Source organism: Dermacentor andersoni, chromosome 7 (genome assembly GCF_023375885.2).
Source record: "Dermacentor andersoni chromosome 7, qqDerAnde1_hic_scaffold, whole genome shotgun sequence".
In the NCBI taxonomy this organism is placed as follows: Eukaryota; Metazoa; Arthropoda; class Arachnida; order Ixodida; family Ixodidae; genus Dermacentor; species Dermacentor andersoni.
Window position 1 is genome coordinate 126,684,415 of NC_092820.1, and position 27,233 is coordinate 126,711,647.

At 48.3% G+C, this 27,233-nt stretch overlaps 1 protein-coding gene across 2 annotated transcripts in view; it reads right to left on the reverse strand.

Moving 5' to 3' along the window:
• Window positions 1–27,233, reverse strand: part of LOC129384279 (uncharacterized) — an 86,346-nt gene that overhangs the window by 36,403 nt on the left and 22,710 nt on the right. For both annotated transcript variants that reach the window (XM_072289328.1, XM_072289327.1), the window contains exon 3: window positions 12,147–12,339. In XM_072289328.1, coding sequence (XP_072145429.1) covers window positions 12,147–12,339 — 193 coding nt within the window. The remainder of the gene's footprint in view (window positions 1–12,146; window positions 12,340–27,233) is intronic.

Here is a 27,233-nt window from a genome sequence, read left to right on the forward strand (position 1 = left end):
GGGCGGTGATCGGAGGACAAAGTAGCCGGTCGAAGAGGAAAAGAGGAGCGCCGCATCAGTGATGGAGAGCGACGACGCGGGGAACGCAATGAATCGGCAGTGTTGGAGTCCTGTAAAGATTGGGAACGTCGTGGATAGTAATCGTAGTAAGGACGCCGACGTTGGGGTACAGGGCCATAAAACTCATCCCTTTCAAACCCGTCATAGCCACGTCTTTCATCTTGCTGACGGCGTTGGCAAAACCTTGAAATGTGGCCACGGATGCCGCAGTAGTAGCAAACCGGTCGAGCTGGGCTCCATGTGTTGTAAGATGAATCAGGTGGCTGTCTTGTAGTGATGGTATTCGGGGACACGTGCGGTGCAGGTGCCTGTTGTGGTGGCTGCTGGGAGGGTGGCACTATAGAGGCAACCTGAGCATATGTTGGTGTAGCGATAGGGTGCGGGATCAGGACTTGCGAGCAGGTCACGGCAGCTATCACTTCCCTCACAATATGGCGTAGGCCGCCACCAAGAGATATCAGATTGATCTCAAGAGGGTTTGCCGAAGCTTGGGCATGCAGTTCCTCATGGACGATGGAGCGAATCAAGGCACGTAGCTTGCGGTCATTGGACGGCTTGAAATCAGATGTGTCAGGGTGTAGGCTGAGCATGTGAAGCTCATCGAGACGCTGACACGTACTGATTATGTCTACGACGGTGGTGGGATTCAGCACTAAAAGAGCATTGAATGCCACAGTCCCAATACCCTTGAGCAGGCGGCGTACACGGTCACTCTGTGCCATCGAGGTGTTCAAGCGGTGGCAGAGGGCGAGGACGTCTTCTATGTACGAAGTGTATGACTCGCCCGAGTGCTCAACACACGCAGCAAGCTTCTTCTTGGCGATATCGGAGCGGACAGACGAGTTCGCAAAAATCTGGCTTAAGTTGGTTAAAGGTGCTCCAGTTGACGAAACCCAGCTAATGATTGTAAAACCATGTTTTCGCAACGACGGTTAGGTAGAAGGCGACGTGAGCAAGTTTTGTTGATTCGCTCCAGTGGTTAAAGTCACTCACGCGCTCGTATGGCTCCAACCAGTCTTCAACGTCGTCACCTGGAAGCCCAGCAAATACCGGTGGGTCTTTCTCAGGGTTGGTGACTGTCCAAGAAGTGGTTCCCGCAGGAGCAGGCAAGGTGGATGTAGTGGTATTGGTCTGATGGTCTTGCGACATGGTTCAGTGCAGTTGGTAGAGGCGGCGACCCCAGCGGAGCTCCAGGGATGTAGCGCAGGTGAATCTGGAGAGAGACCGGGAGCGAGAGGACGAAGGAACTGGACCGCACACTCCACCACTTGTGAGACGAGGTTTAGGCAGCCAGTCTCTTCTTTATTCCCTCGAGTGAGAACCCCACCACCAGGCCCCGAAACGGTGCTACTGAGTATGTATCACTGAGCATGTACAGGGGAGAATATGAAGCGTATGAATAATGCTCCAACTATGTATATATATATATATATATATATATATATATATATATATATATATATATATATATATATATACATATATATCACACGTATAATAGATTGACAGGCTATGCACAGAAGGAGGCTTCTGATGTCACTCAAGATGGCTACCGAACCACGTGAACGACACCGAGCGTCGTCGCCTTCTCTCTGTTCATCATCGCTGACAGAGCCTGGTAGCATGACCCCCCGGCTTCGAAGGCGCCGTCTCTGTGCTTGCTGGGTTCATGTAATATGGCTTTAGTCTTGTGAGGTGGACGATGTCAGAGGCAGATTGTGCCATGGTGACATCGAGAGGTTTGATTGATTGATTGATTGATTCTTTATTGGTTTATCACATATACATGTGATGGGAGGCGAAGGGAAAAGCCATTCAAGGATGGCTTGAGGGAGTCCTTCGCCCCCACGCTGGCAAAGACAACAGCAGAGGCACACACGTCCTGTTCACATGGTCGTACACTTTTACAAAACCATCATATTAAGCACAAAATTGCCATAAACCTTGACAAAAACATAGAATTAAACACATTAGTTACTGTCCTACGTAGGGCATCATTCGTTAACATACTTTACTTCACCTCAGCATTGAATGACAGCACATTTCATAACAATGTACGCTCAGTAATAGTGACATTGAAACAATATAATTAAATAGCAATCGTAAACAGTTCTAGTGGTCAATGTTAGGCTAGAAAGAATGTGTACAAGTCAGATAATGTTGCTTAGCGAATATCGATTTGTTTTTTATTAAAATCATTTAGTAGTCGTGGAAGTTTGTTTTGGAGCATTTGCCGACTATAGCCAGTGTGACAATATGGAACATTCCATATTTCTGTTGTTCTAGTGGCATATCATGCTTCCTTCAAACGGATATTCACCAAACCCATCAAGATAGAATTATGACAGTCATAGTTAAGGCGATATTCACGCAATAATTTATGCTCATATGTGTCTTGTACTCTAATTATTTTAAATTTTTTAAAGATCTCCACAGTAGAATGCCGGAGTGGCACATTCTCAATTATTCTCAAAATTCTTTTTTGCATTACTAATAGCCGCGAGAAATTCGATTTTGTTGTAGTCCCCCAGACCAAATGACAATAGTTTAGATAGGAAGCGAAGAGCGCGTTATAGATTAACAGTCTTATTGACTTCGGAATTAAGTAGCGGTTTCTGTTCAGAATTCCCGTTATTGCACCTAACTTTTGTAATATCGCATTGATATGCTCATCCCACTGCAGTGATTCTAAAAAATGCACACCAAGTACTTTAATAGACCTAACTAGCTCTATCTCTGAGCAGCGATAAACTAGGTTACGTACTGCTGAAACCTTCCTGCCTATAGAATGATACATCACAGCCTTTGTTTTTTTTGTATTTATCTTTAATTGGTTATTATCTGCCCACGTGCTTAGTTCCTCTAAAATGGCATTACCTTTATGAAAAAGTTCGGCATCTGATGAAGACGAAACAAATATGCTAGTGTCGTCAGCATAAATTATAAATTTATCTTCTGAAGATATATGGACTATGTCATTTATATATAAATTAAAGATCAAAGGCCCGAGAATGCTACCCTGCGGTACTCCTGAGATTTTTTGCTTTCTGTCAGATACCATTTCATTCATCGGCACGAACTGACGTCTTTCCGAAAGATAACTTTTCAGAAGCATCAGGGGAAGCCCACGAATGCCATAGTGACTTAATTTGTCAAATAAAATTTTATGATTTATGTAATCAAAGGCTTGCGTAAAATCAACAAAAACACCAAGAACAAATTGTTTTTGTTCAAATTTCTCCAATATATGTTCTTTCTGGTCGAGAAGAGCTAGTTCTGTTGATCTATTTTTTATAAATCCGTACTGGCATTTCTTTATCACGTGCTTGTTACAGAAAGGATATAGTCGATTACAGATTATTTTCTCGAAACCTTTAGAAAATACGGGCAGTATCGACACTGGTCTATAATTTGAGACGTCTTTTTTGTCTCCTTTCTTATATAAAGCCACTACACGAGCCACTTGCATTTTGGATGGAAAAACACCGGTTGAAATACATGAGTTATATATATATATGTCAGCACAGGAGCAATTTTATGATGAATTTTATGAAACATATGATTTCATATGTCAGGTCCGTCAAATTGCGCATGCCATGATACGGACCAGAATATGGTAAGATCAACTTCTCAGAAAGACCACCACGTCTTAATGGTGTCTAGAGGAGGACCATGTCACCCTGGCTGAAATGGGAATCGCGGGGGCGAGCGTCTAAACACGTGGTTTCTTTTTGTACGAAGCGTTGAGAAGCCAGCGGGCAAGTTCATGCGCATCGACAGCTCTAACAATGACATCACGGGCGCATTCTCACGTCGTGTGAAGAGCAGCGGGAAGGAGCGAGCAAAAAGTGTGACGTCTCGACCGTATGAAAGAAAAAGTGGAGAGTAACCTGCATAATTATGCCGGTATGTGTTGTAGGCAGATGTTATAAAAGGGAGTGTGGCATACCAGTCCTTATGGTGAGCGGACACCTAGATGGCGAGCATGCTCGTGATAGTTCTATTAAGACGTTTTGTAAGCCCATTGGACTGGAGTGATACGCCGTAGTAAATTTGTGTTGAGTAGTGCAGGGGTGCAAGATGTCCTCGACAACTTGTGCGAGAAAGTAGTGTCCTCGGCCGGTAAGCAGTTGTCGTAGAGCGCCGCGGCGAAGTATGACACCTTCGAGGAGCAAACCAGCCATGTCGGCTGCACAGCTGCTAGCGAGAGCGCTTGTAATTTCATAAGGGTTTGCGTAGTCTGTAACAATTGCTATCCCTTTCTTTTCATTGACTGAGACAGGAAAATGGCCGAGTCTGAAGACCGACTCTGAAGAATGGTTCTTCTGGTGATTCAACGGGCTGAAGGCGCCGAGCTGGAAGAGCGGCTGGTTTCTTGCGGTGCTGACAGCATTTGCAGGAAGAAACGGAGCGGAAAACACAACGGTAAATTCCGGGCCATGAAAAGCGAGATCGAAAGCCGTCATAGGTCTTTGAAACTCCTACATGACCAGCAATGTGAATATCATGCAACTAGGCGAGGACGGTCTGACGCATGTTCCTAGGAAGGACGACACGGAGTTCAGGTGCGTCAGGGTGCATGTTGTAACGACATAAGATACCGTATTGGAGAGCGAACATGCGTAGAGAAGAGTCAGTTGTCGAGACAGAAGTTTCCAGCTTACGTATGATGCCTCTTACGTAAGGATTACGCCGTTGCTCGTTTCCGACGTTGGCAAATGTGGTAAGTGAAAGCACACAAGCAGACTCGTCGCTGTCGGGAAGTTCTGGTGGATGAACCGGATGACGCGACAAGCAATCAGTGTCCTCATGTAAATGGCCTGACTTGTACACAACTCTGTAAAAGTACTTCTGGAGTCTGAAAGCTAATCGCCCAAGACGACCAGGTGGATCTTCTAGGGACAAAAGCCAGCATCAAGCGTGGTGATCGCTCACAACTGTAAACTCTCTTCAATACAGATAGGGGCGAAATTTGTCCAGTTTCCAAAGAAGTACGAGACATTCGCGATCCGTGGTCGAGTAGTTGCATTCCGCTGCGGACAGAAGACTGCAAGCATACAAAATGACACGGTCGCTACCGTGCTGTCGTTGAGTCAAAACAGTGCCGATACCGTAACCGCGGTCATCGCTGCGCACTTCTTTTTGAGTGGATATCTCAACATGGTCGAAAACTGGTGGTAATGTGAGTGGCTCGGTCAGCTTGGCGATTGCATTAGCTTATTCATGACCCGAAGCAAAAGGCGCGCCTTCTTTTACAAGTTCTGTGACAGGGCATGCAAAGTGAGCAAAATTGCTTACGAATCTGCGAAAGTAGGAGCAGAGGCCAACAAAGCTTCGAACGTCATTGGCACAGCTCGGCACAGAAAATCCTTGACTGCACAAACTTTATCGGGCTCAGGGCGAACGCCAGAAGAATCGACAAGGTGGCCGAGAACAGTAAGTTGCGGGCGATCGAAGTGGCATTTTGAGGAGTTCACTTGGAGACCGGCTTTGTGGAAACCTGAAAGAATTATCGAGAGACGCTCGAGATGTGTTTCAATAGTCGGCGAAAAGACAATTACGTCGTCGAGGTAGCACAAGCAGATTTACCACTTTACACTGTGAGGAAGAGCGTTCATGAAACCTTCGAATGTAGCTGGGGCATTCCATAAATCAAATGGCGTTATATTGAACTGATAAAGGCCGTCAGGTGTAATAAAGGTGGCCTTTTCACGGTCCATGTCGTCAACAGTAATCTTCCAATATCCCGAACACAGGTCTACTGAAGAAACATATTTTGCACCCTGGAAGCAGTCAAGGGCGTTATCTATCCGTGGCAGCAGGTACACATGTTTCTTCATTACCTTGTTAAGAATCCGGTAGTCTATACAGAAGCGCCGGCTGTTATCCTTATTTGTTACAAGAACGACAGGGGCAGCCCATGGACTTGAAAAGGTTCAATGATATCTCGGGCAAGCACCTTGTGGACTTCCTTTTGTATGACTTGGCACTCAGTAGCGGATACACGATAGGGTCGTCGGTACATCGGGCTTGAAACGTCAGTGCTTATGCGATGCTTCAGAACGGATGTCTGGCCTAGTGCTCGGTCACTGTGTTGAAATATGTCCCAGTACGATGCAAGAAATCGACAGAGCACGTTCCCGTGGGAAGCCGGAAGGTCTGAGGCGATCTTTTTGTCATGCTTCTAACACAGTAGCATGATCCGAATTGGGACTGGTAGTCGACGGTGCAATACAAGTCAAAGCGCAAATATTGTAGCCACAGGCTGGTTCACTTCTTGCAAGGCAGATACCCTGAGGCAGCAGTTGAGGACATAGGCCACAGCAAGATTGCGCAGGCGAATGCATTCGGCAGAGCATTGCCGACTAGGCTTCGGATCAAAATGCTCAGCGTCATACGGGAGGGCAAGTTGAACAATGCTGCCGAAGCAGTCAATAAGGGCCGAATGTGCAGATAGAAAATCGAGTCCCATGAATATTTCATGTGGGCACTGTTCCAAAACATAAAACAAAACAGAAGTACGGCCTTCAGCAACAGTAATACGGGCGGTAGACGTACCAGTAACAATCGGAGTTGCACTCTCATTTACAAAACCTACAGTGATCGCAGCTGGGGTGACAACTTTGTTAAGACGAGCTCTGGGAGGATGCCGATGAGGTTGGTCCACGTCTATGTTGATGAGGTTGGAATGTCTAAGTAGCGCGCGCAGAGCAATTTCGGGTCGAGTCGTCATGCCAGGCTCACCTCTCGTAGCTGCGAACGTTTATAGTTTTACGAAAGTCGGCGGGGGTGGGCGGGAGGAGAAAAGCGACGCGGATGGGGCGACCGGGACTGGCCTCGTGATGGCGACGGAGGGCGGTTCGGTCGCGAGGGCAATGAGGGCGGAGCATTATCGTAATGAGCATGCGTCGGATGCGAGAACCGTCAGCCGGACGTCGAAAATTTGAGTACGGCTCGCGAGGTTGTGAGCCCCAAGGAGTGCGGCAATGGCGGGAAATGTGTCCGACTCATCCACAGCAGAAGCAGATAGGCCTATCATTTGAAGTGCGCCATGTTGCCGAGTTGGTTTAACGAGGACGAGCGTACGTGCGTCGGTATGGATCAGTTGATAGAGGTGGCTTGTAGTGCGGTGTGTTGACTGGGCAAAGCGACTGTTGGAGTTCGTAAAATTAACTTGTGCCGTTTCCGCAAGGTAAAATATTAATGTTGGCTAGCATGAGTGCATGGTCCCAGTTGTTGTCTGCTTACCCGTTCTACATTTGCAGCCAGTCTTCGACATCGGTGTTGTCATTGCCAGAAAACACAAGTAGGCTACGCGATTGCATGAGCACAAGATGGCGGTTGGTGGAAGTCGGTTCAGGAACGGTCGGTGAAGTGTCTGAAGTACAGTCATCATCGTCTTGATCAGGCATGGCAGACGGAGCCAATGACGTCCACTGCGTAGATCCGCCTTGAGTGTTGAAGATCCCGCACTCTCCATCAAAATATTACCGGGAGCAAAAGACGTATAATATATTGACGAGCTATATACAGAAGGATGCTTCAGACGTTGCTAAATATGAGAACTGAACCACGAGTATTGGATTGGATTGAATTGGGTTTCCATTTTCGATGGCGCGTACCCACTGCTGGGGATTGGCCAAGATTTGAATTGATTAGGGAGATGTTGGTTGTACAAAAACTGGTAAAACTGTCATGTGGAAACGGATAAAAATAATGTTTGAAGAACTTAAGAATAATGTCTTGAAACAAGTATGAGTTCCTCCACGGCTGAGCACACACCCCTGTTGTAGTTGCCAAGAGAGGAGGGTCCTACGGAAAGGATATTGAAAATGGAGAAACGTAAACCAATTTCCGTGAGGGTGCGTTGTAGAAAATTTTTCCTTAAAGCGAAAAAACGGCGGCAGTATAAGAAAAAAAATGATCGGTGGCTTCATCTACTACAAAGAATGCGCACAGAGAGGAGGATCCCAGACCCGCCCTGTGACGGTAAAAGTTTAATAATGGTGTTCGACAGCGTAACCTGGTAAAAATAGCTTCAGTTTTTTTCTGTGTGAGAAAAGATTTTTGGGCCATGCGAAAACAAAGTGTCGATATTCTGAAACATTTGCTATCGCTGGATTCAAAAAGTCAAGAGAATTTCATGTTTTCTGTATCTAGTAGTAAGTAGGCAAGCTGATGCCGCAAATTATGATAGTACAGGGCCATTGAAGGCCGCTCTCACGAGACTGTCAGCCATCTCGTTCATTTATAATCCCCTATGACCAGGCGCCCTAAGTAATATAATTAAATTTATGTGGTCAGGCACTAGAAAATGAAGTGTACGTGAAAGGTTAGCACCATTACTTGTTGTGAGCTGTGTACATAAAAATAAAGAATCCGTTATTGTCACTACCGCCCATATTGATGAATTTAGCTTACGTAAGGCTAATACTACAGCTAGAAATTCAGCCTGAAATATGGATAAGTAGTCCGGAATCCTAATTGAGCATGACCAGTTTAGAGCGGGAGCGAAAATGCCAATTCCACATTTTATTTCACACTGTGAGGCGTCTGTTCCAATGACCGTATTTATACCTAAGCTCAATAAATGATCGCGCAGTTGTTCGTTTAATATATTTCGAGAGAGAAAATTTGCATTGTTAGGGTAGATGTCATCACAAATGATTTGTAGACTCTCTGGCACATCCCAAATAGCTGGCGCCTACTGAATACGTATATTTAACGGGCTAATCAGTGCTTCTACAAAGACCACCTGTTGTGTATGAAACCGAGGCCAGTGTATTCCTAAAATAATTCAGGCTGGCAATTGAATGTTTTCCAATCGTCTGATTGGGGATTCGTACATATTTAAATATGTTTGCACCGTCAGCAACCGAAATTTGCAGAATATTGAGGGTAACAGGACTTCTTGATTTAAGACAATATTAGCCACAAATTTCGGCAATCCGCAACACAATCGCAGGGCTTCCCGCACAATCAGTACAAGGGGACGTAATTTATAAGCTGGCGCACCAGAAAAGAGCAGACATCCAAATTCTATAATTAGCCACACGTACATCTTATAAATAATTTGTAGTGGGTCTCTCCGCATCCCCGACCAACTGTTGCATAGCTTGCTTAGCATGCCAAATGCTCTCACTCCGTTTTTAACTATATGGTCACTACGACCAAGCCAACTGAGGGAGCCGTCATAGGCTACACCTAAGTATTTCACCGACTTCACTTGAGACATTGTCTCGAGACGGTAGAATAGCGATATATTAACGGGGTTGTTATGAGCGAAAACCAATGTCGAGCATTTTTTCACATTAAGTGAAAGGCGAATCCATTTTATCAGCAGGTTTCTATGGCGAAAAAATATTTCTGAGTACATAATGTAGAGAGTGAATATCACTGTCCGATGCATAGAAAGCAATATCGTCTTCAACCTCGTCATTAGACGGTTCAACCCCGTCATTAGAAGGGTGGGTACCAGAACTCCTATCCCTAGTTTGTGGCTTGAGATCAACTGTTTAGATCATTGTATGACTAAGACAGGTGCCTTGCATCAAATGAGATAAGTTAATAGATGACTTGCGATACACATTCACCAATGTTCATTGCCAGCCATTCCGCAGCTTTCTTACCTGCCTTTTCCACAGCGTCCTCTGTAGTTGCTGTTAGCGATGCGTCCGAGGTAGGAATTTGCCTTCCAATAACACCCGCGTAACCAAGCGCCCTTTCTTTCACGATGCCTACCACCTCATTCCTGGGACAACGTTGTCTGTCAATTATTTCTACCACCGGCAATTCCGCAGCTCTAACAGAGAAGTTAGAATAATTGGTCACTTCCATCACAGAGGCAGCATCACTCATCTTCGGCACTACAGTCACCTTGATCGTGGGCTTCCCAACATTTCCAACAACGCTTGCATCCTGCACTACTATAGTCGTATCGCCAGCGATTAAGGCACTGTAGCAGACGCGATACAAGAGGTTCAACTCTGAAGACAAGGGGCCACACCTTTAGTTCTTGTGGATAGGAAGTTCCTGCGAATGTTGCAATCACCGATTCTGTTGGGACCATTTTATTGTCTGCCCCTTGACTGCAGCGATAAACAGTTATTACTTCTTCCAGACAATCTCTCTGTCTCTGATGTAGATAGATGAGCATCCACACTTTTGAATATTCCCTTGGTGTATGCGAGGTGAGCAGGTGCAAAAACACTCATCGGCAGTGAAGCGAATGATGAACACTTAAGCAAAACCACGACACAGGTGTGGTCTGGTGATCTGCACACGATACCTCTGCGGCCGAACTGTCTCACTTCTATGATGATCTGGTATGCAGAGTTAGCAGTAAGGAGAGATTTCTGCATAGCCGGGGGGTTGGCCAACCGTATAAAGCCTCCATTGGAAGGAGCCAGAACCAAGGGTATGCTGCTCACGCCATTGCGAGTGAACAAATCCAAGGGTAATTCGTCTGTCAGAATAGATACTGTCGAGGGGGAAAGCCCCTTCCGGGAGGTTTCGTTCACCACACTAGGATGAAGCACGCCCAAGAACAATGGAAAGATCAACCAATAGGCCTAGACAAGCTTAATACCACCAAAACCTGGCCAAGTAACAGGAGCCGCAGAAAGGTCCGAAAAACGTTCGAGGAGCGTCTTTCAACGCGAACGTCATCTGCTTCTTTCTCTTCATCTCCATCGCTAACACTGCTTCGTAGTAATATGTACAGGATGTCTCAGCGAACACTTGCAAAATTTTTTAAAGTTGCCTGTGGTAGATAGCTCAATTCAGTTTATGAGCCGGTCTACTGGAAGCGGCGGACACTACTTGCACAAAAAATTTGAAATTGAAAATTGTGTAATTAACAAGAATTCACTAATTAAATTTTAAGCAATTACATGATGACCCATATTGCAATTCACAAATTCTAGCAGTGGACTTCGCAAGGCGGATCCACTTGGAACGAATTCTAAGGATGACACCAGTTTCGAGATATAAATTCCCGAACTTTGCGGAGAAATGCATTGGCGTTCCAGGTACTTCTGTGCTTCAGTGCATGAAACGACATTTAGTTAAGAAATTCTGTGCGTGCGTGCGTGCGTCGTGTGCGCGCTTGTGTGTATGTCTGGGTGTGTGTGATGTTCTTTTGAATATTTCATTTCCTAACATGAGCGCTTCAGCCCCCTTTTTATTCATCAGGAAATTGATTTACAAAGCGCTTGTATTCAGATAGAGTTCTTGCACCCAAATTTTTCTTCAGAAAAATATTCTAGCCAATATTGATACTGGAAGCATCATTCGCGAAGGCGGCCAATGGAAAAAAAGGCAGTTTACGAATGGCAAGCTAGGTTTGAGAGTATGGCCACCATGTCTTTTTATTCCTACTGAACCGTAAAAGGTGCTCATCAACTTCGTTAATTCTATTAGCGCGACAGCCTGTTTGGGTTAATATATACTGGGAGATGTCAATAAAAAGAAAGGGCGTGGTAACTCGTTGCAGATAACTAATGAATGGCAAGGTACAAAAGCAAAGAAACGATTATAAGGCAATATATCTGCTAAATGAACACTGCTGTTTACAACGTTTCGGCTGCGATTACGCAAGGCTTCGTAAATGAAAGCATTAATCGCTCTCGCAATCGGAACAGATAGGCTCGCTCAGCCGAGCGGGAACCAATTGACTAGTGACATAATAAAGGTCATTTTAATTTACAAAGGAAAAAATGTTTTTTACACAATGAGCGGAATGAAGGATCTGGCCTTTTGAGGCTAGATGATTCAGGGATAAATAACATGTCGCGATTGCCTTGGATTACAAAACAATAGTAAAAAACAACCAATAAACTAAACTAAAATACACAATAATCCCGCACATTTTATCAGCATGCTACTAACAAATGTGTCGTGACAAAAAACACAGTCGAGCTCGAACAGTTTTAGGAGGCACAGATGGTTACACCTTAGTTGCATTGTTGCTCCATTAAGCAGATTTTGAAGCCCCTATTTCGCACTGCTAAAGCTCTTCCCAAATAACTGCCAAAAATGCTGTACCTCTGTGCTGTTTGGGTCCATGTGTAAGGTGACTAACTCACCCAAATATGGCTAGACTTTTCGGTTCCGAATCTCAGCGCCAGAGAGAAATATTCGTCGGTTTCTGTTTTGCCTGCCGAGTAATCTGAGTAGGAAGGATAAGTGGCACTAGATGTCTTGTTATAATAGCGAGGAACTCCTTGTACCAATTCGGTGCTGGCATATGCGGCATCATGCGAAGCTCCTATTGAAAACCTGCAAAATGCACGCGTAAAAATATGTTATATTAGTGCCATGAAACAGGTCATCAAGGTTTCTGGCACAAAAATAATTCGAAGAAAGCAGATACGGGTAGTCCATCTCTTTCTTTTTCTAATTCTGTTATCTTTTGTAAGACCCTTCTCATTGCGCGTGCAGTCCACTGTAAATTGCGCTACGGCGGTGGCCGTACCAGCATCTACACTCTAAGGTATTCACGTGTGTTTCCCCTTGCGAGCGTTAGTCAACGCCACTCAGGCCATCGCGGCGAATGCGGGCCACGCTTCAGACCGATGACTCCACGTAGTAAATGAACATTCATGAGCAGGCACCTGACCAATAAATGCTTGTATGCTACCTGAAGGATCAATGGATCCGGGAGCCTCCCTATAAAATGAACGAGAAGAATTGGGGAGCGGGACTGAGTGGTCCGATTACCAGTATTGAAAACCATATGAAGCCAACTGATGATAAAGCTACCTGGCGTTGTCGCGGCGACGTCGCACTGATGTCGTCGATGCTTGCGTCGTTGTTCTCCTACAGCTACCTTATTTTCAGCGCAACCTCTATTGTGGTAATGTGCTGCGTTTCAGACTTATTTTCACTGTTGTCACGTAACAAGCATGCGACTCACCCTCACGCATAATCTTCGTTGGCACGCCATGCTCCGTAGCCTGCCAGGCTCTGTAGGCAACATTGGTCACCGCACCGCAATAAACACCGACGAGCACAGCTGCTCGGCAGTCAGTCATCGTTCAGCACCACCACGCTACGGAATATCCGCCTAACGGAGGGTGCCTCGAGCCCTCCCTTGTTCACAAACCCGGACGGACCGTGACATTGGCGACGAGTACCCACGGATCGTCCAACGCCGCCACGAGGAGCGAAATACCGCCCCCCGCTGCCGCCATGCCGTTGTACGGAAGGCTCGAGCCGTTCGAGGGAGATGGGTCCGCCTAGACAGTTTACGAGGAACAAGTCCACATGTTCTTCCGGGAAAACGACACACGCGAGGCCAAACAGCGGGACATTTTCCTGGCCCGCTGCTGGACCCGCGTCTTCAGTATCCTGCTTGCCCTTGTCAAACCAGCCACGCCACATGTTAAGACGCTGGGTGGGCTGCTCGCCATACTGCGCTCGCATTTCAACCTCGCACCGTCCACACTAGTGGACCGTTTCCGCTTCAAGAACCGGAGCCGCCGGGAAGGAGCAACCCTCGGGCAGTTCGTAGCTGCGTTACGAGGGTTAGCGAGTGCCTGTGTTTTAGGGGACCAATCGGACTCGCTGCTCCGGGACCATTTCGTCTCCGGCATCAACACCCTCGCCACGCAGACGCGACTGCTGGAGTTTCCCGACATCTCGCTGGACGATGCCGTTAAGGCAGCGCTAGCAATGGAAGCTGCTGCCAAGGATGCCGTCGAGATTGCCCGCGTGACTGGCTCACCGTCGACGGAAGCGGCGGTAACAAGTTGGCGACAAAGGGCAGTACCTGCAGTCGCTGTGGTGGTGCCCACTCCCTCTCACAGTGCCAGTTCTCTCAAGCACAATGCTTCACGTGCGCAAAAACAGGGCACCTGGTATGGGTGTACCGAAGGGGCAAAACGAACAGCAAACAGCAGCAGCAGCCTGGTTCAAGCCCAGATGCCACACAAGCGCGCGGCCAGGGTAGCCGTCGCAAGTGTACGCGGCGAGGGCGTGCGGTAGCAGGCTCAAGTTCTACCACGGCCAGGCTGCACGTCTTGGCCGAGGACACGCCGATTTCCGACATGTAGCACACAGGCTTTGTACCGTCGTCTGTACCGCCGTACATGCTGACCGTCGAAATCGCCGGGCACCCCATTTCCATGGAGCTGGGAACAGGGACCAGCGTGTCTGTCATGGCTGGGAAACGGTTCAAGCGTACCTTCCCCGGCGTGTTCGTCGAAGCTTCGGGCGGGATGCTATGCAGCTACTCCGGGCCGCTCTCCCAGTTCCAGGGTCGGGCACAGGTCAGCGTTCGTTTGGTGAGAGGAAGGCAACCCTTCCCCTTTACTGAACCAAGGTGTCGTCGCCGACGCTGTTGGGCCGAAACTGAATTCATGCACTGGGCGTTCGTCTGCCAGAGTGCCATGAAGCCAGCCTGCATGTGGTGAAAGACGTCCCGAGCCTCATGACCGAGTTCAAATGCCTGTTCCAGTCAGGGGTGGGCGCATTCGCCGGATGACAGCTGGCATTTATGTACCTTATTGAGCCCGGCCACTTTTTTCAAGCCTCGCCCACTGCCGTTCGCCCTGAAGGACGGGTTCACCCAGTAGCTGCAACGGTTACAGCCAGAGGGCATCCTGGTGCCCGTTAAGACATCTGAATGGGCCGCTCCCATCGTGCAAGTCCTCAAGCGAGACGGCAGTGTCAGGATTTGCGGAGACTTCAACGTTACGATCAACCCCGTTGCTACCGTCGAAAAGTACCCGTTGCCCCAGATTGAAGATCTCTGGTCAGCGTTGTCCGGTGGACAGAAGTTCACCAAGCTCAACCTCAGAGAGGCTTACCAGCAGCTGGTGCTCCAGGCTGCCTGCCGGAAGTATGTCACACTATCGACAACTTTGGGGCTCTTCCAGTACATGCGCTTACCGTTTGGCGTGGCCTCAGCCCCGGCCATATTTCAGAGGGAAATGGACAACCTCTTCAGGAGCATGAGGCACGTGGCGGTGTACTTGGATCACATCCTGGTTACTTGCAGCGACGACGGGGACCACCTGCAGAACCTGCACAACATCCTGCCACGACTGCAGGACGCCGGCCTCAAGCTCCAGCTGGAAAAGTGCATTTTCCTGGCCCCCAGTGTTGAGTACTTGGGACATATCATTCCCGAGGCTGACCTAGCCCCGGCTCCCTGCAAAGTTGATGCTGTGCTCAAGGCGCCTAAGCCCCAGAACATGGAGCTTCAGAGCTACCACGGCCTCATCAACTTCTACAGGAGCTTCCTGCCGAACCTGTCGAAGCATCTACAGCCACTCCATCTTCTGCTTCGAGATTTTCAGCAATAGTTCTGGAAGAAGGAGCAGGACCGTGACCTCCAGCGCAGCAAGGAACTAATCATTTAGGCTCCAGTGCTGGTAAACTTCAATCCTGCCAAGCCTCTCATCCTGAGCGTAGATGCGTCGCCATACGGCGTGCGAGCCGTCCTGTCACACCGGGACAGGATGGCTATGAACGCCCTGTGTCGTTTGCTTCTCAACGGCTTCATGCTCCAGAGAAACGCTACAGCCAGCTGTACAAGGAAAGTTTGGCCCTCATGTTCGGTGTCGAACGCTTCCACTAGTATCAGTAGGGCCTGAAGCTCGAGGCAGTCCCGGACCACAAGCCGCTGTTGGGACTACTGGGACCTGACAAGGAAGTCCCTGCGCAGGCATCACCTCGAGTGGTAGGCTGGGCCTTGAGGCTGGCCTGATGACTGATGCCTGGTGCATGATGATGTTGCAGAACTTGCTGAAGTGTTCATTCCGGAGCATGCGTACCCGGAGGTGCTCTCAAGATCTGCGGTATCTCAAGTGACCAGCCGGTACCCAGTCCTGCCTCAGGTGGTCAAGGTGGTGTTCCGTGGGGCGGAATTATTTCAGCAGGCCTATAGTCACAAGGCCGCTGAGCTGAGCTTGTAGCAGAGCTCAGCTACACAACCGGACCGGAGACATTGTGATTCCACATTGTCTCCGGTCCAGGCTCCTGCAGTTGCTGCACGCGGGTCATCCTGGCATGGAAAAGACCAAGATAGTTGCCCGGTCCTATGTTTGGTGGCCTGGCCTGCACCAGGACATTGCTGACAGAGTGCAAAGCTGCCAAATCTGCCAGGGGCATCAGCGGGCCTCACGTCATGTGCAAATCACCCCCTGGCCGTTCCCACAGAGACCCTGGTCCCGCCTACATGTAGATATTGGGGAGCCCTTCAAGGGCCATTACTTCCTGGTAGTAGTGGACGCCTTTTCGAAGTGGGTGGAGGATTTACCTGTCACCACTCCATCAGTAGGCGTGACCATTGCAGCGCTAAGGCAGGTCTTCGCTGCCCAGGGGTTGCCGGACGTCATCGTGTCTGACAATGGTCCTGTTTCGCCAACACAGAGTATCTGACCTGGCTGACGAAGAACGGAATCCACCGGGTGATGGTTCCGCCGTACCACCCTGCTTCAAATGGTGCAGCCGAGTGGGTGGTGCAAACCATCAAGGACAAGCTCAAGAAGAGGCAGATTGGGGATTTTCGGACTCAAATTGTCCGGATACTGCTTCAGTACCGGACCACGCCCCACGATGTGACTGGCCCTGCCCCCTGTGAGCTCCTGCTGGGTCGGATGGCCAAGAAACCTTTGGAAGTCTTGCATGCGGACCTCCGATCCACAGTGCTCCTGAAGCAGCTGAAGCAGAAGCTGGCTGCTGACAAAGGGTGCCGTCCCGGGCCTTTGCCGGAGTCGGGAGCTCCAGTTTTCACCAAAAACTTTCGTCTTGGCCCACCCTGGTCCGCCCTGCAGGTAGTGTCTCCTGCCAGCGCTTCATCGCTGCTCGTCCGCATGCCAGATGGGGCCACGTGGCACAGACACGCCGAGCATGTTAGGCCTCGCCTCGGGACCTGACCAGCACCCTTGACTGCCACTTCAGAGTTTCAACCCGCAGGAAGACTAGAGGCAACACCAGTCGCGTTCAGCGGAGCACCACCAACCTCAGAGGCGGCAAGCGTTGCCGGTGGTGAGGTGCCTGTTGGGCTGGTGTCGCGCCCGTCACCACTCACAAGGCCGACCACTGCAGACCCTCCGGATGGAGCGAGGCTATCTGAAGCAGCACCCGGTGTTGCCACACCCGACCTGTCAACACCAGTGTCCAGGCGGAGTACTCGACGGCGGAGGCCAGCGGACGGTTACTCGCCTGGGTAGCAGGCACCCTCGACCCGGCTAGGATGGCTCCAGAGCCTTATGCTGCGAACTCGGACGTTTATTTTAGGTTACAAACCAAACGGGGGTAAGGGGGTGTAACAACAATGCGATGCCCCCTCGTGCATAACCTTCGTTGGCATGCCAGGCTCGGTAGGCAACATTGGTAACCGCACCGCAATAACCCCCGAGAAGTACAGCTGCCTGGATGTCAGTCTTCGTTCAGCACCACCACGCTGCGGAGCGTCCGTTTAACGGAGGGTGCCTCGAGCCCTCCTTTGTTCACGAACCCGGACGGATCGTGGCAGTCATCAAGGTTTGTGGCGCAAAAAATAAATGGAAGAATGCAGAGCTGGGCAGTCCATCTCTTTCTTCTTCTTGACCGCTTTTGTGTATTTTGATCTCTTTTGTGATACCGTTCGCCTTGCACGTGCAGTCCACTGTAAATTGTAATACTGAGGTCGCTGTTCGAGCATCTACACTTTAAGGTATTGTGTGTTTAACCTTGGGAGCGTTAGCCAACGCCACTCAGACCATCGCGGCGAATGTGGACCACGCTTCAGACAGATGACCCCACGTAGCAAGTGAAGATTCATGAGCAGGCGCCTGACGAATAAATCCTTGTATGCTGCCTGAACGATCAAACCTGCTGGATCCGGGACACTCGCTATAACATGAACGAGAAGAATTTGGGAGGGGCACTCAGTGGTCCGATTACCGTTATTGAAAACCATACGAAGCCAACAGATGATGAAGCTAGATGACATTGTCGTGGCGATGTCGCACTGATGTCGTCGATGCTTCCGGTGTTGTTCTCCTACAGCTACCTTAATTTCGGCGCATCCTCTAGTGTGGGTATGTGCTGCGTTTGAGATTGGTCTTCACTGTTGTCCCGTATGCCTTCTTAGCAGAGTCGTCGTTGTTCTCGCGAGCAAGACAACGAAGCATGGCACTTACACGAATCACCATCTTGGCCATAAAAGACCCAGTTTCACCCGAAAGGCGAAGTACCAATTGTGATAGCGTATTATTAGATAGCTATAAGAAGTAAGGATAGTAGATTTATCAGCCGCATAAACTTGTAAACATTTGCTTACTCAGTTAACAGTGATCAAATGTTTAACAGGCGACTGAGCGAAGACGCAGAAAGAAACAGACACAGAGAGACAGCGCTGTCTCTGTGTGTCTGTTTCTTCGTACGTCTTCGATCAGTCGCGCTTGCACATTCCATCATGGATTCAAACCAAATAGCCTGCCAACGTCTTTTAGCTAAATTAATAAGCACGGTGTCACGCACGCACGGGTGAGTTCCCGCGCTTGATGAGCCCGGAAACTCCCTGTCAAACTGCTGGTTTGATGAATCGCGGCGACAGCAACGATCGGATTGATATTGCTGCGTCTCTTGCTTATCGCGAACGAAACGTAGGAACCACTGCGCCTCCGAAGCTACCGCCACTACGCACCCTCCGCAAGCATTGCAGATTACTTTCAAGATGAGCCCAGCGCGGGCGCGCACATTGCCCAGGTCGCTTTGTAGATACGGCGCATGCACGGACGCACCGTAAGCAGCGAAAGACGTAGAAAATTCCCCTCTCCCGCTTCTCACCCCCGTGCCTCGCGCGCGCCAGGGGTGGCGCGCTTCCGGCCTGCCTTCCTCGCTCGCCCACGCTAGAATAAGCGGCCGTTTCCCGCGCAGGATTTCACTCGCATATGCAGCATACGGCCCCCAGCGACAATATTATGGCCTTTAGATTTTATGCGAAACCTCACGGCGACGCCAACAACAACGAGAAAAATGCGCTTGTTGTGTCCATGTAATCGCTATCGCAATAAAAAGTTCTATGCTGTGCAAAAATAAGTGGCAGCTTCCCCGAAAACCGAAGCGTCGATTGCGATATCAAATTAGGGGAATATCATGTAATATGAAGTAAGCTTAGCAGATTTATTGGCCGTATATCGTTCTAAACATACTCATCCTAAACATATAACAAGGACGGTGTCACGCGGGCACAACATTTCAGTTGATTACCGCGGAAATTGCTGTCGAAAGGCTGAAGTGAAAAGCGCTGCAGCCGCAGGGAGCGAATTTGCGTTCGTGTTGCACGAATATGGCTACGCATGGCGTTCGCCAAGTCTTTCGCTTTCTGAATCGGATGGGCCGACGACGCCTTGTGCGATGACTGTGGTAACAAGGAGACTCTTCAGCACCTTCTCTGTGACTGTCCTCGCTATAATTTACAGACACGATCGCTCGCAGCCGCGATAGCGCGCTTTGACCAAAGGCCTCGAACAGAGGAACTTATTTTAAAATGCCGTCATCACAAGCCATCGCAGCAGAGGGTGACGAGGGCACTGTTGCAGTTTTTGAGGGCAACAGAGTTGGACAAGTGGCTGTAGCCTGAACAGATGTTTATAGTGCTGCAGGTGTTACTGTGCTGTACGATGGCTGTATGCGGTGACAGTGACCGACTGTGATTGCGTGTCTAAGTGCCTTTCTTTCTTTATCTCTACTTTGTAATCAATTACCCTCACCCTCCCCTTTTTCCCCAGCATAGTGAAGCAAACCTCTCTCCTCTGGTTAACCTCCCTGCCTTTCCCTTTCCTATGTCTCTCTCTCTCGCATCAACTAAAACTAAGCTTCGAAAACACAGCGCGCGGCGGACTCTGTCCCCGTCGCAGATGCTTTCAAAATAAAGCGGCGCATGCATGCACCCGCGGCTGCCCAGAGTAGAAGCGCCCCCCACCCTCCCCTGCCTGGGGGACTTGCGCGCTACGAAATACGGCACGTTTCCTGCCGGCCTTCGTTCTGTGAGTACGCGAGAGGCAGCCACGATCGCCAGATCATCCTCGTACGTGAAGGGAAACTTGGCCGGCTTCGTGGTAATGCATGTTTCGAAAAGTAACAGCGCTACGCATACAAGGACACAGGCCAACATTATACTGGCACTGACTGACGACTGAAAGTTATTTCCACTATCACTGTTTATTTATACTGGCAGTGGTTGCCACTGTCATGTGGGAAAGCTTATGTGGGCCACACCGGTCACTGCGTGAACATTGGAATAAAGGAGTACTTATCATTAAATGGTACGGGCACTTTGCACTTGCCTTTGCATATTAGAGTGTGTGGGTGGCGACCGATAGGGGATGAAACTGTTGGTTACTTCCGGCACAAGGATCCAACCACAAGGAAGCTTATGGAGGCCATTCATATCGATAGGGAAGGGAATGTGTGTTAGTAAACCGTCTGTCGCACTAGGAATAAAGACAAGATATCGACAAGAATGTCTATCGCGTAAGATTGTTAAGTTGGATAGGGATGCCTTTTTTTTCCTCTATTTGTTCTTTTTTTGTTATGAGGCACTGTTTTATGCGACCTAACGACCCCTGGTGAATTCCAAGTCTGGCTCGACCCATCACCAGGATGGCTACTGCTGTGCATGTGCAGTCGAATTAGTAAATATAGATGTGACTTTCACCTAAATAAACTTCAGTTGTGAGTCAGCGTCAATGCCGTGTTCTTCTTTGCCTGTGTTTTTGTTTGTCTAGTGGTCTTACTTTTCAAAACATGAGTCACTCTCGTACGCTTTCACTGGCACATTCAGCATACGGCGCGCGGCGACGATTTTATCGCCCGAGTATTTTATACGTACTCTTACTGCAATTCCGACGGCAGAAATGCGCCTGAAATGTCAATTTAGTTGCGATCGCGATAGTAATAAAATCTCTGACCTCTTCAGCATTCCCCATACTGGCCTCCGAAGCACATGCACCAACGCTACTGCTGTCGGAGGCTGTGTGCAACGCAAACCTTTGCACTACAAGTCCCCAACTCTGGCTATGCGAATAACATGATGATTACCATGCTTGACTCCCAAATGTTCCCGACTTCAATTGTATGACACCGAATCCTAGAGGAGCGAACTGTGAAATGGGTTCGTTCTTTCTGACGTTGTGCCGAGGGCGCCACCCTTTATGAGCGATAGTTGTCAAAGTGAAGGGGGCACAAGCTCCAACACTGGAAAAGCAAGCACCTCTGTTCGGCATGATTTGGTATGAGGGATCACGTGGACAGAGTGGCCACGTCGGCTGCTTCAGAAGAACACAAGCGAGCTGAAAGCGAAATCATAAGCTCCCACCTACAGCGCGGTTCTGATTAAGTGGTAAAGTTTCCCAGCTGGGGTGTTTTGCCAACAGCGCTAGAAAGCCCTATATTAGGTAACGATGCGACCTCGACCGCGTGATGGGGGTCTTCACCGCAAGAAACAGGAAACTACGACAAATAAGGCCGTCGTGATAATGAAAAAAAATTGAAAGGATTGTATTCACTTCATTCGTACATGGTGACGACTGTTATCCGAGTCTCGAGCAGTTCTGTTTAATGCCAGGTTCAGTACGGCCTTCAATAAGACCTTGCGTTCTGTGGTCGTCGCTATCTTTTTCGGCAGCCTAGTGCTTTCTTTAGGTCCTGCTGTCGAGCTCCTGACCTTCGTGTTTTCTTTCCTTCGTCCTTCCCTTTGTGTCAGCTCGGGGAATAAAAGATTGACGCTTTTTCGGAGAAGAGGGCAATTATGTCGACATGGAGACGCCCGCTTGAACGCTTCTCACGCTTGACAGGTCAATCATGCGTAGGCTAACACAGCCTCAATTACCCCTTGCGGGCTTGTGGTTGCTGACGTCCTCCCGGGGAGCCTGCGGAAGCATTAGTGCATTCGTCAGGCTCTGTCGTCTTCGGCCTAACGCCCTTCGGTTTGTCTTGTCTTCGTCCATCTCTTTCTTTTAATTCGTGGAATAAAAGAGGTGACGCTGTTTCTGAGAAGAAGGCACTTTTATTGACACGGGACGCCTACTTGAACGCTTCTCACATTTAAGAGGTTGATGTCCAGGCTTACCACAACAGCCTTTCCTGGGACGAGGCAAACCATGTTGCCATGGGAACGTACGCCTGAATGGCTCACAAATACGACGGCTCATTTATAAGAGCCCGCCTACCGCCACAAGGGGTCTCAAAGGGGCTGCAGTATCCAAGCACCTCGAACAGACCGGTAGACCTCGTGCCTCTGCTTTGTTTCACCGACCGTTCCAGCGCCTGCCTGGTGACAGCTTCTGGAAATAAACCACTCCAAGGCCACGGCGCAACAAACCGTGAGAATCCAGCCAACCACGAGAAGTGCCAAGTTCACACGTTCTTCACATAAACACTATCAGAATCGTACCTACAGGTCTTGTTCCATATTTCTGAAAACTACCACCGGAGAAAACCAGAATTCAGTAAGCATTGCAAGTAGCCTGATGCCTAATATTTTTGTGTTTCCTTTGTTGAGTAAGCCACCGTTGTCGAGAGATTGATTGAAACCCGGCAATAACGGCGTTACTTATAAATTCACAACGAAAAAACAAAACGCCTTTGAAGAAAAGCAAAGAACGAAACGGAGCCTTTTTACAACAAACACGAAACTTATGGATGCGCCTATTTCGACAAGTATTACTTCTTAATGCGTGCTCGATTGGATCGCTGTCTGAAGGCCTTCGGGCCACGCCGAATTCAAGGGCCCCAGGCATACGATGCAGCTCCCTCTGTCGTCATATGCGTCATTGTTTGCTCGCGGCTTCTTGTCTCGTCCCTGAAGAGGAGGCCGTAAACATGGGAGAATTGCCAGCCTCCTTTTCCCCTCACTCTCGTGGCGCATTCTACTGCAGTGACAGTCTGACTGGTCCTGTACGGTCTCGCATACCGCAGCCCGGTTGAACCTTTAAGCCGCACCCTTACTCGAAGAGACGCGTTCTGATTTGTTGCTAGGTGATGCGTTCGTTTTTTCACCCACCACAACGATCCCATTGAAGTTCTGCGTGATGGCGTTTTCCCTTCTTTTATGGGCTGGGCTGTGGCGGCGTTCTCTATTCTTCGTTGAGCGGAATGATTGGCTTGCTTGATCTTGTGCTGTCTAACCAATTTTCGTCATGCCAGGCGGTCGCCTCATGCGACTCCAGAGTTCCCTAGCGTAGGGTTTCTGTCCTGCTTAACAGCCCGGGCATTCTACTGTCCTATTCACGATTCCTGAAAGTCGCCCAAGTGTGGAGATACGCGAGAGTTTTTCAGCGCCTCCTTGAACCTTTTGGGGCTGTTTAAATTGGTCTCGTCTCTGAAAGAAACGTCCTTCAGAGGAAACGTCTGCTAGCTCTCGCTGCCGTAGTGTCACTGACCCGGATACCTCCTCGCTGGCGCTTTTTTCACTGATTTCACAAGCTATGTGTTGTGCTTCCTGAGTGTCTCTATCAGGAGGAATATTTTTGGCTGTGATTTATCTCCGCCGGGGTTTCTTCAGCCTTAGAACGCGTGAGAGCTCGGACCGTATGGTTGTTAAAACTCAGGCCCCTTTTTTTAACCCCATTTCCGAGCGATTTGAAAATAAGTAGTAATAGCGTTTCGACAGATTTGTCGATACTGCTGCTTCAGTCGGCGCAATAGTCCAAACGGCCTTTCAGTCTTCACTTTGGCTATGGTCAAGCCAACGCTATTCTACTTTTTCAGAAACTTGGGTTAGTGAGTATTCGGCAATGTGTGCGTATGTGCCGCTCTTCAACGAATATATTTCTTGCCAAGATGGTTTACACTGCACGATGCGTAACTGTATTTGCACCACTGTTCGAAGATACTCTTTGACTCTGGCTTGAAGCACAGATTATGTGCCACTCGGTCTGTGCTGGTATTCTATGTACGTTTTTGGTGCCAACTTGGGTCACTGGGTATTTACTACTAGATGTGTGCTGCTCTTCTATAGATTTAGTTGGCTCGGATTTGGATAACCATGTAAACACCACTTTGTAATGATGAAAAAGATCCCTTAAATTTCTCCTATGCCGAGTGGAATCAAACCCAGGTCACAAGAGATCCTGAAGCACAGCAACCCAATGCATGAGCGGGCTGCGCTGCTCACACATGTACTGCGTATGCGGTGATTTTCAAAGAACGCCTTTCACGCCAATGCTTCATCGAGCTGCGCGATGAATGCATTTGGTGTGTGCCGCTCGTCAATGTGCCACTCGCGAACTTGCGTCACTGAGTACGTGGCACTTAGCGTGAGGCAAGCGTTGGAACGATTCTCGGTGTTCGCAGGCACCGCGCTGCGCCACGCTCCTAGTCTCAGAGGCCACGCTTGGAGCTATCGGCAGTGCCACTAGATGGCGCCGCGTGTCCTGAAAGAAGAAGCGCGAGAGCGGAGCCCCGTTACAGAGTCACGCGTTGCTCAGCGTATGCACACACGGCACGCGATGAACTTCGGAGGACAGACTCAGGCTTTGCGGTGGCGGCGCTAGATGGCACTGGGTATTATTAGGCAAGCGCGACAGTAGACTCCCGCTGCCCAGTACCATTGCCTGATACATAACCCATTTCGACGATGGCAATGCCTTGCGTTAATATATTGATTCAATGAAAACGCATTCATGTCGACAATCAAAGTTAGGTAGCCTCTGCTGTTTTTTGCGAATAATAATTAGCTTAATATACAGAATTAAATCAATAAACTTTTATTGCTTGCACGATTACGGAATACTGAATGTCAAATTCTGCATCGCTTTAGAAAACAACATTTTCAACAGTTTCCAGCTCGATACATTTTCTACGCTTGTTTTTTCCTGGAATTCGAAGTTTTTGCTGAAAACGTAAAAAAGTCCGGCCCCAATACAATTGGTTCCACTTGTATTGCAGGCACCGCATAGTACCACTGATCTGATACCACGTGGGACACCAGTACTTCCGCCAGATCTACTTTCGGGATCGTCGAACATTTTTAGGCTGCACAATTTCCGTGATCAGCCAAATCAGTGGGCTAGAAACACAAGGGATACGGTGAAGTGGGAAGAAAAAAGTAAAACTATCCTTAAAAAGCACATAGACTGCATATTCAATTGGCTTGTACGTAGCCATTCAGAATACTCACCCCTACGCGAATCTGTTCTCTAAGGAACAACGCAGTGAAACTCCAAAGAAAGCATCAAATCCAGAAACTTTTAACTGCAACATGCCCGCTGTCGTTGCTTAGTGGTTATGGCGCTGGGCTACTAAGCAGGAGTTCGTGGGATCGAGTCCGTGCCACGGCGGCCGCATTTTGGGAGCGAAATGCGAAAACACTCCTGTACTTACCTAAAAGTGCACCTTAAAGAAACCCAGGAGGCCCAAATTTTCGAAGTCCTCCAATACAGCTTGCCTCATAATAAGATCGTGATTCTGGCGCTTAAAACACCATAATTTAATTTCTTATCTGCTAGAGATAAATGCCTTCAAGTGCATAATTGCATAATTAACGAGAAGCTTTCTGTGGCTTCTGTCCCTGCGTTTGGCCCATTTGCTCAATGGTGTTCTGCAAACTAAAGCGGACTGATCCTGGAAACAGTGTAATACGTGTAGCCTGAGTCGCCTGGGTCTTTATGTGTTTCATAACATCTAACTAACCACTTAATGAAAGCTTGACGTAAGACAGACATCAGCAGGGGGCATAAAATCTGCATATATGCATCCCTGTCGTTTGTAGGGTGGTACAATTTTTTTTTATTTTTTTATTTATCAATAGTGTAGGTCTTCTGCAGACCCATAGAGGGAGGGGGCTTACATTATCATAGGCATGTAATAAGATTCAACAAGTTCCCAAAAAGACAACCGGAAAACTTGAGGTAGATCAGAATACTTTTCAACAAGTGCATCAATAATATATCACCTACATGGTTACGCTACGCGTACATGAGAACTAAAAATCTAGCATCAAATATCGTATGCTATACATGAAAAAATGTACAGCCGAAAACAATACCACATACGAGATACGTTCTGCCGTTTTACAACAGGAAAAGTAGTTATACAGGGTCCATTAGCTGCTCCACTAGAGAACAAAACTTATCTAAATTTGACTATTTACAGCTTCGCTTGGTAGCGCATTGCAAGCGTTCGCAGCGCGAGGGAAGTAGGAAATCTTAAACGTATTGCAATGCGTAATAAATGACCGGAAGCATTTATCGTGGTTTGTCCTACTAGACCGACGGCCAGGCAGATTAATTTAGTCATCGTTTCTGATTTTGATGTGTCCGTTAAAGAGGAAATGAAAAAACTTCATAGATATTCAAACTTTCTTAACAACAAATCAAATTGTCACTTCTCGATTCAGTACTTCTATATAATAGTCCCTATTCGTCAATAATAACTTCTTTAATAGTTCTTGAAGTCTCCAACCGTGCAGTAGGGTTCTGCCCGTTGGTCATGCTAGACACATAGGATTAGTAGAAGTCACATAGTGTAACATGCTACATGCGCGCAGGCTGCCAGAGTTTTGCACCTAACAGCGATCATTCGAAGTCGCCCAAGAACCTTGATGTTTCGAATAAACGCCTTGTTCGTTCCTTATTTGGCATTTGTACTTTATAAACTACTGCTACCGTATTGAAGTGGTCAGTAGCCTGACATGCGACTCCTGCAGGTTCGAAGAAACTATCCAGAAAGAGAATGCTTATTACGTTCATTTAAAGGTTACAAGGCAGGACAAAAACGCATCGACAGGGGTCTCATAGTCAGCGACTGCAAAGAGACACGAGCACATGTGTGTCACTGCTTGCTACGGCATCCAGCACCTCCGCTCTCTGAACAACTTTAAACCGCCTGGATTCTGGTCGACCTCCCTGGCTTGTTTTCCCTCTCTTAATGAACAACACTTACTAACCTGCAGAATATTAATAGAAAGTGGTTAATGTGAGTGTACTAGGATGTGAACACAGTTGCTGAGAACGGCTATTCGTTTAGCAGAAAACTATTCGAAAAGCACTCGGTATTCGATTCGATTCTGTTCTCGCACTGTTCGATTCGTATTCGATTCAGTCTCAAGGAACTGCTCGCACACTCCCTATCTGCTCCCAATGCACAAACCCTTAAGCAAAACACATTGAGACAGGTCACGTTTGAGCGGCCATTGAGTGCGAGCGATGAGCTAGCCAAAGCCGGAGTATTCG